This window comes from Trachypithecus francoisi, unplaced genomic scaffold (assembly GCF_009764315.1).
Source record: "Trachypithecus francoisi isolate TF-2019V2 unplaced genomic scaffold, Tfra_2.0 Lachesis_group12, whole genome shotgun sequence".
Classification (NCBI taxonomy): domain Eukaryota; kingdom Metazoa; phylum Chordata; class Mammalia; order Primates; family Cercopithecidae; genus Trachypithecus; species Trachypithecus francoisi.
The window spans coordinates 62,579,028-62,592,747 of record NW_022681457.1 but is presented as its reverse complement, the minus strand read 5'-3'; the positions used below and the strand labels follow the sequence as shown (position 1 = coordinate 62,592,747).

Here is a 13,720-nt window from a genome sequence, read left to right as displayed (position 1 = left end):
CGTTTGGGCTGCAAAAAGTGTAGCGCGTGACTGTTTCACTGACAACTTTATTCCTTTTCCAAGTTCAATTCTATAACCCCCATTTCTCTAGATGCCTCTATACAGCTTTCAGGCCTAGAGCTCTGTGAGGAGTGGGATATTACAGTAAAATAATACCTAGGCAATGGTGTTCTCTGAGTGTATGTAAAACTGTAAAACGCGTATGAACTCTGGCTCGGCACAGGCAGTGGATGAGCTGATGTAACAGTGCTTTCGTCAGAAAAAGACCTGGCCCCCTCACAAAGATGTCATCGCTCGGTAAAATTCCCCAAGACACATTATTGGGTTCTGAATTACAACTAATTCAGAGAAGTGAAACGGGCCACACTTCCCATAGGAGTAATTCCTGACCTCCACTCTTTATGAAGATGCAGCAAGCAGAAATGTATTTCCCAAGACATGAAAATAATTGAGGGATCATAGAAGAAAAGCATTTCAATGGCATTCCCTTGAAATACTCAATTCACATCAGCTCCCTGGACTCAACGATGTTTATGAAATCAGCAAATTCATCTCTATACTCTATGGCATAATGTAAATGAAGACAGTGTCCACATGTACTACCAAACTCCAGATAGGGGAACGGACTTACTTTACACTCTTTATCTACCTGGAAACAAGAATTTCTTCCCTAAATGGAAACCATGCTCTGAGACACTAGGTGATTAAGCAGGAACCCATTTATTCACTTATTCCTTTCCCTATTCTGGTATCATTTTTAGTTTAGACCAAGTGACTAAAAATGTAACTAAAGATGTATCCCATGTTCAGAGAAAACTATTTTCCTATCCACTAAGGGCAATCGGGGAGATCTAGACTTGGACGCAAATACCTCTGCCTGTCTCCCCACTTTCCCCACCCCTACCCCGGCCGTCCAGTGTGGGAACAGGAAAGACAGCAAGGCGCCTGCCTGGGCTTCCCAGCTGTTTAACATCTGGACTGCTTTTTGGTATCTAATATAAAGAAAGCCACAATGAAAGACAAGTCATTGTTCCAAAGTTGTTTTTTATTTTAAATTTGTTGAAAGAAATAAAATTATATTTAAAAAAATAGAGAAATTTCACAAATTGATGAAAGCCAGGAACAAAAAGAACAAGTTAGTGCTTTTTCCTGAGAGGCAGATCTAACAGCTGCAGAGCGGACTTTTTCCTTCCCAGCTTTTGTCAAACAAAACAATTCTCCTATTTCTAAGGCATCAAAAAGCACTGAGTGCGAAATGGGCTGTTCAGATATAAGGTCTCAAGCCCTCTAATGGGGATTAGGAAACGTGAAAAGCTGCTACAATTTCCTCTCCTTTAATACCAAATGTTAAAAACTGTCTATACTTCTACTTGTTATGTAAATTTGAGAATTTCACACTCATGACCTGCATTTCAGACCTGGTCCTGTTTAAAATCTTACTACTTAGTATCTGCAATGACATCCTAACAACTGATTTCAGGGGCCAGCAGCAGGAAAAGCTGCTCTGATCTCACCATTTGCAGCCAAAACCAGCCAAAGCGCACCTATCCCAGGAGACTCATCTTATGCAGCTAGAAACTTACGCTAAAGCCTAACTCCTAAACTGCTGGACCTGCCCACAAGGGCAGATCACATCCTAATGGTTCACAGGTCACACACAGAATGAAAGTTACAGAAGTCACCTTACAGTTCCCCAAGCTCTAAATTGATTCACTCCCCACACTTGGTTTCCCTAATTTTATACTGATAAATCTATCAAATTACAATTTCCAACCACTTCAGGAAGACAGACAACACAACGGTTAACATTTTTGTTCTCTGCCTAATTGCTTGCTTGTGCTAAACTTTGCATTTCCATGGGTAACAGCAAAGCTTGAACCCATTTTTCCAAAAGATCCAATCTTGTGTTCTGATTTGAAATACTGAGTACACACCCCTGATGATTTCCCTCAAGTTTCTTTTTCAAGATACTTAAGTCAATTCATATAACTCGTAACCATAAATTCCATGGGGGCATCGAATTCCCAAAGATATTTTTTAGTAAATCAGAGATTGAAATGTCTGTAGCACCTACCACAGGTGCTTATACATTCAAGTGACCTAATGCATCTCCAATTAATTAAATTATGTAATACCAATCAGCTGCTAAGGATCCAGTAGGATCCTGTGGTGTGTCCTGGCTAGTTATTCAAAGCATCTCTCATCCTTCATGGGTAGATCCATACTCCAAGGTAAGCTGGTGTTGGACCCTAGAAACCCCCCTCCTGTCTCCTGGCTCTATAGGGAGTTAATAGCCCTCCTGAGACAGCATCTCCTGGGCTCCTGTTTTACATTCAGAAGAGCCTCAGGACTCTAATAAGGGCTTTGCTGAGTTGCTGGGCACCATGATGCCTTCTGCCAAGAAATGGCACGGTCAGCACTCTTCCACCAACCAGAGGGTGCAACTTGAGTTTCATTCTGGCTACATCATCCCAAGTCCTAGTATGAAACAGCAACGTGGCCAAAAATGACCATGTTCAAATAAGATACCTGGTAACACAAACTTTTAAATCAGTTATGACTCAGTCTCTCATCTCCAGCCCAGGCACACAAAAAATACACAAATTTGAGCTAGAAGTGTGCTAAGAAAAAAAGAGAAAGAAAACAAAACAAAAGAGAAAAAACGTTGACAAAGACAATCTAAACTACCAACACTGACATAAGCCAGACTCTACAGACTCCCTACTTTAGCAACTGTCATTTTTTATCTCAACAAAAATGTCAATCTCCTGAGTTTTATCGGCATTTTCTAAAATAATTTATGGGACACAAAAGCATATAAATGAATAAACAGAAGCAGTGGTACAAAGTCTGGAAAGTCCACTAACCAGAAAAAGAAATGTCACAAAAACAATATCAAAAGATGTATTTAAGAGAAATAAATTAAAGGTTAAAACCTTACACTTTCAAGTTTTCTTAGACAATTATTTTGGGAGATGGCATGGAGTTGATACATTTCTCTAACAGTCACTTGGTTAAGATCAAATACCAAAATGAGCCTTCAGAATAAATTTTTGACTTTAAAAATAATGGCCCCATGGCAGCTATTTTGAACACAAGAGAAACTACCTTCTGAATTAATATTCCAAACCCTAATTAGTACGTTGTGTCATCAAACTGTTAAGACATTTTGTTTACTAACTTGGCTGTCAAAATTGTATCCAAAAAAACACTTACTTTACTAGCATCTGCACAAACTAAAATTTTGGTACACAAGTTTCTCTACACCACTGAGTTGCGTTTTTAGAATAAAATAATGCCAATCTAAGCACAAAGGTTTCCCCAAAACATAATTCCTATGCTTTAGTTTTATTTTCGTGTTTAATCTATTTGCTTCCTAAATGTTATTTGTATATTTTAAGTCAATTGGCCACACAATGCCTATAAGATGTGATGAGGTTTCTTTACTTAACCTGACATCACTATTCAAAAACTTGTACTTTTGGGGGAAAACAGTACTAATTATGTTAAAACAAAGTTTATGCCATACATAAAATCACCCCAAATTACTCACTCATTGCTTTCTATAGCTCTATGAATTTATAATACATAATTTAGAAGAAAATTACAAATAGATTACCATAGGTGGCATTCAACTTTTCTCAATCCAATTCAGTCTACCCATTAAAACCAAGAACCTTCTGCATGGCCTGCCAGTTCCCCATTCCTTTTGTCAATTTAAAAAAGAAGCACTTCTTGGGAAGTCAGGATTTATTAAGAACATCGGGATCCCAGATAGTTCTTTTTTTTTACCATATACCTTAACATTTAGGGGATTCTGATCCCCACAAAAATCTCTATCATTTAAAACCAGATATTCGAATTACAAGGCTACCATTTTTAGCTAATCAACTCTTCAGTGCTGATCCTAGAAAATAACCTTCAATGGGTCTTTGAATCATGGAAAAGAACAACTTTCAGCCACTGACATGAGTGGTGTCAGTGGTCACACCTTTAACGTTCAAGCCACAAGCTGTGAAGTCTGGAAAGGGTGAGGTCTACTGTCCTGCACTGTCGCCATCTGCTGTCGTATTTTCAGTGCTAATGGACTGTACGTTGTCTGCAAGGTTGTGCGCGTGCTCAAGAAACAAATCTTTGAGTACACTTAATTCCTTGGTCAGCAATTTGATTTTTGCTTCCAACCGTTCATTCTCTTCTTTGAGCTGATTGACTCTCTGCAGTGTGTCTTGTGCTTTCTGCTTGCTTTTCAACCGGCTCTTTTTCACAGCCATGTTGTTCCTCTCTCGGCGTTGCCGATACTCATCGCTGTTTCGATCCATGGGCGAGCTCTTTTTGCTCTGCTTGCTGGGAGCCACGGCTTTGCCTCCTCCCCCAGGGCCAGCAGGCACCAGCTGAGGAACCTGCTGTAAGCCGCTGGCATGTGCCTGGGTATGGATAACACTAATTCCGTTCACCCCTGGAGTGCTGTTTTGCTGCGATATCTTGCTCATTTGGGCACTCTCCCTTGCCAACACAGAACAGGTAGAAACGAGAGCAAGGTGATCAATGGTTTCCACGCTAAGCTGCCAAAAAATCTTCACATGTACCTAGTTAAAAAATAAATTGCGTTAAAATGTTTGAAACGACAGGATCAAATGAGATTAAACTTGTATGTACCTAACATCAGGCCAACATTAATTGATTCTGCTGAGAAAAGTCCACAGCAACTGCCAACTGTTGCAATGTTTCTGAAGTCTAAATCATTTCACTTAGAACGGTAAGTCAGTACAGAAGCACCACCAGGCGAAACTCAGCCCACCTGGATCCCTGAGGGCACTGCCCCTCTGCAACTGTTATCAAAAATGGGAGGAAAACAAAAGACTGCCACTAATTAGGTGGCACGTGTGAACTAACAGCACTTGACAATCTGCCAGGGAGAAGCTGCAGCTGACTGTGGTAGGAGAGACACCTGCAATGAAAGGGGGAAAGTTTCCATTGTTGGTTCAAGTCAAAACAGAAGGCTGGGGTGGCGTGCCCTGTCTCCAGTGCTCATGAGGAATACCATGCTGTCACCTCTGGGGTTCCATGTTCTAATATGCAGAGAGGGAGTCATCGAGGACTTGAGTTCTCTCCCAGAGTTCTCTTTATGGGATATTTTGAAAAAGTAGTTTTTTGCTTTATTTTGTAATGACCTCAAATGATAATTCCACAGTTTAACAAAATTTACTGAGTGAGTTTCTTGAATTTAGGAGCTCTGACACTCAATTTGCTCCCCATCCCACCAGGCTTGTAAAAAGTGCGTTTTTGTTTCTTGACATAATTAATAAAACATCAAAACACACTCAACCTGAAACCACAAGGAAAGAAACAGAAGCCCTCATAAAGCATCCAAGGAAGTGCAGGTCCTGGGACCCGGGCTGGACAAAGGAGCTGAGCAGCTGCCGTGCCTGTGACCACTTCGCGCTACCAAATGAGCTCGTGTGAGCTCGGAGGACGCACCAGCTCTGAAGCACCCCTGTGCTGCTGCCTGCAGAAATGAAGTCACGGTTTCAAAAACCAGTCACACTGGATTACTCTGAATCCAATCAAGTCCCTACAGTTGCCCCAAGAAGTGTAAAAGTGTGACTATCCTATCATCAGGAGGCCACTTCAAGATAAACTGACTCAGTTCAGTGAACGGTGTCCACCAAGGAGTCAGGGCACTCTTAGACATTTAGAAAGCAGTGTTAGGAACATAAACCTATCCTGTTCTCTTTTCACAAAACTGCTAAAATTACATCAGTGGAAAAAATCTGGAGTCAGATTTATACAATGATCCCACAATGAGGGAAAGCTCAGTTAGCCAACACCAGTAGCTACACCCAAACCTTTAGCCGGGCAATTCTGTACACTGTTTATTGATCTCTTTTTTAAAAACATCTTTGCTTTAAAAAGTCCATGTGTCATTACTTTCCATTGTTTTCAAAGCCACACAGCCGACCCTGAGCTAGTAGGTCATCTGTTCTCACTCCAGCACTAAGGCAAGACAGAAAGCATCCCTCCAAACGATGAGGGCTATCCACTCCAAGCCTATCTTCAGTAACAGTTCACAATTTCCCTTGGTCATCATTAGGTTGCCTCATTTCTCTTTCAGTAGAAAAGTGGCTGTTTAGTATTAATCTGAGCCACGCTTAGTGCCACCTAACATTATTATTGCTTATCTATTTGGTGTGAAGTGAGTAGAAGTGCTTGACTCAATTATTAAGAACTTGTTTAACACCTCTCCTGAGACTGTCTTAACAATCATAATCATGTTCACCTTATTTCTCTACTTTTTTATATACCAATTATATTTTAGCCCTTAAAGCTCTCTACAGTCAATGTGGCCATGCTCGGAGACAGCAACGATCCAAAGCGGTAGAGACCAGTGGCCAGGCCACTTCTTGTCTTGGCTGTGGCTCCCCCTATTTTAGTTTGGGTAAATCTCTTTTCTTCCGTGGGCGTCTATTCCCCATATGCAAATAAGGGACGTGGAATAGTAAGACACTTTCCTACAGACGACACACCACGACCTTCAGTCACTAACAGCTTTTATTCACTACAGGGTCCAAGTTCAGCGACGTTCATGCCTGTTTCCAAATCCAAAGACACAGGAACAGGGCAGGGCTCTTTCACCTCTGCCTGACTCATCTTGCAAGGTACTAGGCTGAACGTGTGTCGTAGGCAAAGTTTTAAAGGTAAGCCCTTTGGCGTGAAAACAGTATTCACGACCCTACAAGCTGGTGAAAATGTAAGAAAGAGAAACTTGGAGATAATCAAAATAACTCCAAGAATGTTTTGTTTAAAAAGTTCTTTAACCATATAAATAGCTCTTAAAGTGAAGAGAAAATTAACCAAGTAAAAAGGGATCAAAGAGCTAAGAGGTTTTACACTGAAAAGGCCACTCTCATTTATGCTTTGTTCCTTCCACACACATTTACTGAACAGCTACAACAGGCAAAAAGTGTTTATTTCAAAGTGGACATTGAGTCCTAAATTCAAGTCCGGCTCCTCTGTGGACAAACGCTATTCCAAAGTTCAGGCTACAGGAAGCAGGGTGGCGCCTGGCTTCCTTCCATGTGAATCACTCAAGTAGGAAACAGCAGGAAAGCTGAAGAGCAGTGGCTCTCAAAGTGTGGTCCCTGGACCAACATCATCATCATCCAGGAACTCTTTAGAAATGTAACTTCTCAGGCTGCCCCAGACTTAGAATTGGAGTTCTAAGAACAGGGCTGAGCAATCTTTCCATAAGGAGACCGCCAAGTAAATGTGATAACACTGAAGTCTGAGGGTCTCTGCTGTTGATTCCCAAGGAATATTGAGAATGGTGGACTAACTGGATGACAGGCTTTGTTTCCATTCAAACTTCATTCAAGTAATGTTCGTTCATGTCAGTCACACTGAAAGCGCACAATGTTAGAATGAGTAAAACAAAATCAAATTTTTCTCAAGTTTCACCTGGGGAAATAAACCTACTAAGAATTTTCCCAACGCTTTTGTCCCTTTTCTCCACACACCTAGAACCCAATATTCCTCCCCTTGCCCACCAAAATAAATTTTTCACTCAAGTTTCCTCAATGAAGGTCAACATTTCAAAACAGTCATAGATGTTTCTCCTTGGTCCTAACTGTTTAGTCTTTGGGATTTGACAATTCCACCTAAAACAAACCAAAAAACTTCCCATCTACCCTTCCTCTCCATCCCAATCCCATCGAAATCACCTCAGGTCACTATCATCTCTCAGGGACACTGGTCTCTGGTCTAGCCTGCTTCCTCCAACCTCTGTCTCCAGAGCAATGGAACACTCAAACCTGAGTGAGTCACTCTCCTGCTGAAAATTCATCTCTGGCTCCAGTCTACAGGATCAAATCCAAGGTCCTGACCCTCTCTCCTCCCTCACACCACATCTTGACAGTACCAAACCACTATTTGTATCCTAAATGGTCTGTGCTTTCTCTTTTCTTTGGGCATCTGGGAAGATTTGTTCCCTAGGTCTGTCAACTCCAGCCGTGTTGTTTCCCCTGCGGATCTTCACAGGCATCTACTGCAAGGTCCATGAGGGAGGGGACATCCCCTTTCTGGGAGTACAGAAGTGGGTCACTGGGGCATGAGAAGAACATCAACATCATCTTTCTAACCCAATCCTTTTGAAGTGATTTACAACACACAAAACAAATAGACTGTAAATAAACAACCATTAGGAGCTCACGTTCATTTTTTTCTTTTTTTACTGATAGAGCTAGAAAGCCACAAACGCAGGAGGCCAGTGTACCTATCAATACAACAACCCATGGAACCAGCCCTCCCAAGAACGCACAATACACCTGGAATCGTGGCTACCTGTACTTACCATTACTGTGACCAAGTGAGGCAATCTTAGACCATAAGACCAAATGCAGCCCCATGAGGTCCTATTTGTCTTTACCAGGGGCTCAGCACATAGTGTTTAATTTCCCAGGGATGAAACCATATCTCCAAGATCAGACAGCCTTGCGGACAGACATGATGTGCTCTTAAGAATTTAAAGGATATTCTCAAAGTTTTGTTTCCCCCTACTTTTTTTAAAAGCAGGTATTAAAAACAACTGAACCAGCCAAGTGTGCCCAACAGAAGCAGGAATCAAGAAGCTGAAATATGCTTCAGCTCCTGGATACCCTGTAATTATTTAGCCTTGTTTACAGCAACTTTTTCCAGAAGCAGAACTGACCTTATGAACGGCTTATCCCAAATACTACTCAAGTGCTAACAGATGACCACATCTTAAACATCAAGAGCTTCTAGATGTAGAATGTCTTCGTAAAGCAAGCCCTTATAGGCTTTTCTTTTAAAATTGTCTCGGGGAGTCACACTTCTATGGGAGAAGTCTGCCTTAAGTGACAGCCTATGCATACAGGCAGTCAATTTTGACACAACTACCAATTTTGGTGTCACCCATCAACACTGAGAGACCTTTCTAAATCTTATACGTATATTTCACGATGCCAGAATACAGTATAAACCTCAAACAAGAGGAAAATCAAACAGTAAACCTAGGGAAGAGAAGCAACACACCAGCTGCCCTGGAAAACAGGCTCTCCTCCCCCACACACATGTATTTCCATCCTCCGCATCTGGACACCTCTGCTGGCTGTTTGCCCTGCTCCGCTCCCTCCAACCATGCCCGCGAAGTGCTTCATTTCTTCTCTATTCGACCCGTGGGAGTTGCGTGTTCTTCTAAACTACGTTCAACAGTAAAGTGAAGGACATTCAAACAGCTCCACAAAGCAAAATATTCTCTCTGCGAAGTCATGTATTTAAAAACTAGTTGCTTTCCCTATTTTATTGATCAGTCTTTGATCTTCTGAACAGATTTTCGATCACCGCAAGCTGAGCCCTTCTAGAAGAGCAGGATTCTAAAGCTCGATTCGGTCCACCTTCTGCTATTCTGGGAACACCCTTCATCCCCAGGGGCCAATGCAAGCCTGGCCGGTCACACCGCCCGTCTCACCGAGAGGGGGCCGGGCTCCGCAGGGGGCATTCCCCGGCCTTTCGCGCGCTCTCGGCCCGCCGCGAGGGGCGCCCCGAGCAGCGCGGGGGTCGACGGGCGGCGCCGCGGCGCTGGGCTGCGGCCAGGAATGAGCTCAGCGTCCCCGCCGCCGGGTGTTGCCGGCAGGTTGCATCAGACGCCGCGCGGCGCCACCGCCCGCGCCTCCAGCCTCGCGGGGCCTTCCCGGGCCAGCCGGCCTTCTGGGGCCGGGGCTGGGTTTCCCCGAGCCGGGCCCGCGCCCAAGCGAGCGGCCGGCGCCGCTGCGGCCTCCTCCTCCCAGCTCTCAGGGCGCCCGCCGCGGCCTCTTTACCTGCTCCTCCAGCCCGCCTGCCCCCAGGCGGCCTCCACTCCAAGCGGCCCCGCGCGGTGCGGCCCGAGCCGACCCAGGCCTCACAGCCCGCGAGTCAGCGAGGAGGAGCGACGGTTACGAAACCGGCAGCCTCCGCCCGTTCCGCAGCCGCAGCCACCGGCTTCCCCTCGTCGCCGGGTCGCGCGCGCCGTCGCCGCCATCCCGACCAATGGGAGCGCCGGTCTGCGGGAGGCACCGCCTTCTCTCGCGACGGGCACCCCAGCCGACCAATCGTGGGCCGGATAGCGGAGGGAGGCGGGCACACGGCGGGGGCGTGGATTCCGTGCGGCTGGCTCGGCGGGTGTGGCGGGAGCAGGCGGCTGCTCGCTGCGGCGTCCGCGGTCCCTCGGCGGCTTGCCCGGGCTGGTTGCGGCCCAGTGCTGTGGACGACTCAGGTTCGTGTCGGAGGCTGAAGAGCCGTCGCCTTGTGAAGGCCAGACCTGCCTTTGGAAGCATTTCCTGAGGTGGTTTTGTGAACCACCGGTGACTGTTTTGGTTTCGCTACGTCCCCTGGGAGCCCCCTCGGCGTCCCTCACAGAGTCTCTCCGAACGGAACGCCTCGCAGGCGGGCTGGCTTTGTCGCCGAAAAACGAGTGGAGGCTGACGCGGTGGCTCCAGCCTGTAATCTCAGCGCCGAGGGAGGCTGAGGCGGGAGAACGGCTTGAGCCCAGGCAGTGGAGACCAGCCTGGACAACATGGCGAGACCCCATCTCTTTTTTTTACTAATTTTTAAAAAATCGAATGAACCCAAATGTTTCGCACATAGGATTAGCATTGATGTCACATGGGTTAAAGCTGCAGGCTGTGCTTTGTTGTTAGGGTGACATGAAGTGAATTTCTTAAATCGATTTCCCTTGGGTTCCTGAATGGGTTCGAGGTGATCTCTGAAAATAAGCAGCGATCCAGTGTGACTTAAAACTCGCCAGGAAGACCCGAAAGCGTTTTAACACCAGGAAGCAGCAGCTCGCTGGGCGGAGGGCAGAGCTGCCTGATAGGTTTGATTGCTTCCTCTTTAGCAATGCGTATCGTTCAAAAATATTGAGGCTTTGAAAGAGGAAATGTTTCTTCAGCGCCCATGGAACCAGCTCACCCCGTAAGATTGTTTCGAGGAATCAGTAAGATGATAAAGCAATAAATAAAAATTAAAAGGGGTCACAAAAGTGAACAATGGCCGGGCGCGGTGGCTCAGGCCTGTAATCCCAGCACTTTGCGACGCCGAGGCAGTTGGATCACTTCAGGTCAGGAATTAGAGACCAGCTTGGGCAACATGGAAAAACCCTGTCTCTACCAAAAATACCAAAGATTAGCCGGGTGTGGTGGCGCTGTGCCTGTGGTCCCAGCTACTCTGGAGACTGAGATGGGAGGATGGCTTGTGCCTGAGAGGCGGAGGTTACAGTGAGCTGAGATTGAGCCACTGCACTCCAGCCTGAGCCACAGAATGAGACCCTGTCTCCAAAAAAAAAACAAGGAATAATGCTCACAGATCCGCACTTGGGAGAGTAAGCGTCATCAAAACAAGTGTGTTTCTTCACGTTGGCTCTCAGTATTCTGAGCTGAAAAAGAAACTTCTTTTTTTTTTTTCTTTTTTTCTTTTTTTTTTGAGACAGGATCTTGCTATGTTGCCCCAGCTAGAGTGCAATGGCACCGTCACAACTTGATCACAGCTTACTGCAGCCTCGACCTCCTGGTCTCAAGCCATGCTCCCACCTCAACCTCCCAAGTAGATGGGATTATAGGCATGCACCATCACACCCAGCTAATTTTTAAAAAATGATTTGTAGAGATGAGGTCTCACTATATTGTCCACTCTGGTCTCAAACTCCTGGGCTCAAGTGATCTTTCTGTCTCGGCCTCCCAGATTGCTGGGATTAGGGGCATGAGTAACCAAGTCCTGCCTGAACTTGCTTTGATCAAGATTTTAGTAGTATTAAAATAGGATTGTGATTTATTGCTCACAAAAATCATAATTTTACCCTAAATATTTCCTAATCACTTAAATGTACAAGGGGGCTGGGCGCAGGGGCTCACGCCTGTAATCCCAGCACTTTGGGAGGCCGAGGCGGGCAGATCACCTAAGGTCAGGAGTTTGAGACCACCCTGGAGAACATGGTGAAACCCTGTCTCTACTAAAAATACAAAAATTAGCTGGACGTGGTGGCGGGTGCCTGTAATCCCAGCTACTCGGGAGGCTGAAGCAGAAGAATTGCTTGAACTTGGGAGGCAGAGGTTGGCAGTGAGCTGAGATCGTGCCACTGCACTCCAGCCTGGGTGACAGAGCAAGGCTCCATCTCAAAAAAAAAAAAAAAAAAAAAAAGGAAAAGAAAAAAAATGTGTAAGGGGAAAAAAAAGAACTTGTATAGGTGTATTCAGTTATCCCCTGGTTTGCAAACCGCTCTGCCAAGCTGTTCCAGCATTCTTTGTATCTGTGTCTGGGCAGGCCTTCTTACACACCCAGCAAGTGTAGTCAGTGCCCAGGACACTAGGGTATTTATTTCCTTTTCAGCTGGTAGCAGGTAGTTTTTTCTTCTACTCAGTTTACAAGTATGCGTTTGGTGCCAACTATGCGCTAAGCCGTAGGCTAAGTGCTGGAGATTCAGCAATGAGCAAGACAAACACACAGTCTCTGCCCACATGGAACTTATACTTAGAGCCAGGCAGACAGGCATTTGGTAATTACACAGTTTTTCTTTCTGTCACCTAGGCTGGAGTGCAGTGGGACGAGTATGGCTCACTGCAGCCTCGACCTTCTGGGCTCAAGTGATCCTCCCACCTCAGCCTCCCAAGCAACTGGGACTACAAGGCATGTGCCACCATGCTTGGCTAATTTTTGTATTTTTTGTAGAGTTGGGGTTTCACCATGTTACCCAGGCTGGTTTCAAACTCCTGGGGCAAGTGATGCACCCACCTCGGCCTTTCAAAGTGCTAGGATTATAGGCATGAGATACCTCTCCTGGTCCACAATTTTTCAATTACCATATTCATAGATACTGCAGGAAAGCAGTACAAGATGTTGTGAGAAGTCAGAAGGGAACCAGACCGGGTCTGATGGGTCCGGCGAGGCCTGAAAGATCGACAGGATTTGGCTAGGCAACGCAGAGGACGTAGGTGCAGCAGTCACAGGGAATTCTTGTCTGGGGTCCTGTGACAGGAGACATTTAAGGCTAAAGTGGCTGAAAGTAAAGTGGAGACCAACAAGATAGGCAGGGCCATGTGGACCCGAGAAGCATTCAGATTTTTACCTAAAAGATGGAAGCTTCAGAAAGATTTGCTCTCTCCATAAGGAAATGAGAACGTGGTAAAGCCTTGGAGGTCTACTATGTAGCTTTTTTACAAGTTACAGGGATCCAAGCCATCACAGTAAAAGGAAAAGTTCCTGCATATCTCTCTGCCTTACTGGTAATCAGTATATATTCTACAAATCCAAAGAATGAGTAGCCTCTATAGCACTGTGGGAAGTCGAGGTGAGAGGATCACTTGAGGCCAGGAGTTCAAGACCAGCTTGGGCAACATAGTTAGACCCCCCTCATCTCTATTTAATTTTAAAAAATTAAAATAAAAAAATAAACCACCCTCCAAAGGACTTGGGAAGTAGGATGTCCTGTTCATTGAATATTGTAGCTACCTGACAGCCACTATGATTAACTACATTAGTTACCTAAGAGATATGAACTCTAGTGTCCACAGCTTTACCACTTACTAGATATGCAGCCTTGGCCAAATTACTTAACCTCTCTGATATCTGCAAATGGAGAAGACAATAGTGTTGCTCTGAGGATTAAAGGAAATAGTGTGTTAGGCCCCTAAAACAGTGCCTGCTTGGTACATAGTACGACCTCAAAAGTATTAGC

The 13,720-nt window shown here is 45.1% G+C and overlaps 1 protein-coding gene across 1 annotated transcript; it reads right to left on the bottom strand.

Annotated features, from left to right (window-relative positions):
- Window positions 1-1,024: 1,024 nt before the first annotated feature.
- Window positions 1,025-10,398, bottom strand: CEBPG (CCAAT enhancer binding protein gamma). The gene is made up of 2 exons (XM_033225626.1): window positions 9,834-10,398; window positions 1,025-4,586 (listed from the first exon to the last, which is right to left on the bottom strand). Exon 2 carries the CDS (start codon window positions 4,488-4,490, stop codon window positions 4,038-4,040), a length of 453 nt encoding a protein of 150 aa, XP_033081517.1. The 5' UTR covers window positions 4,491-4,586; window positions 9,834-10,398; the 3' UTR covers window positions 1,025-4,037.
- Between the last annotated feature and the right edge of the window lie 3,322 nt (window positions 10,399-13,720).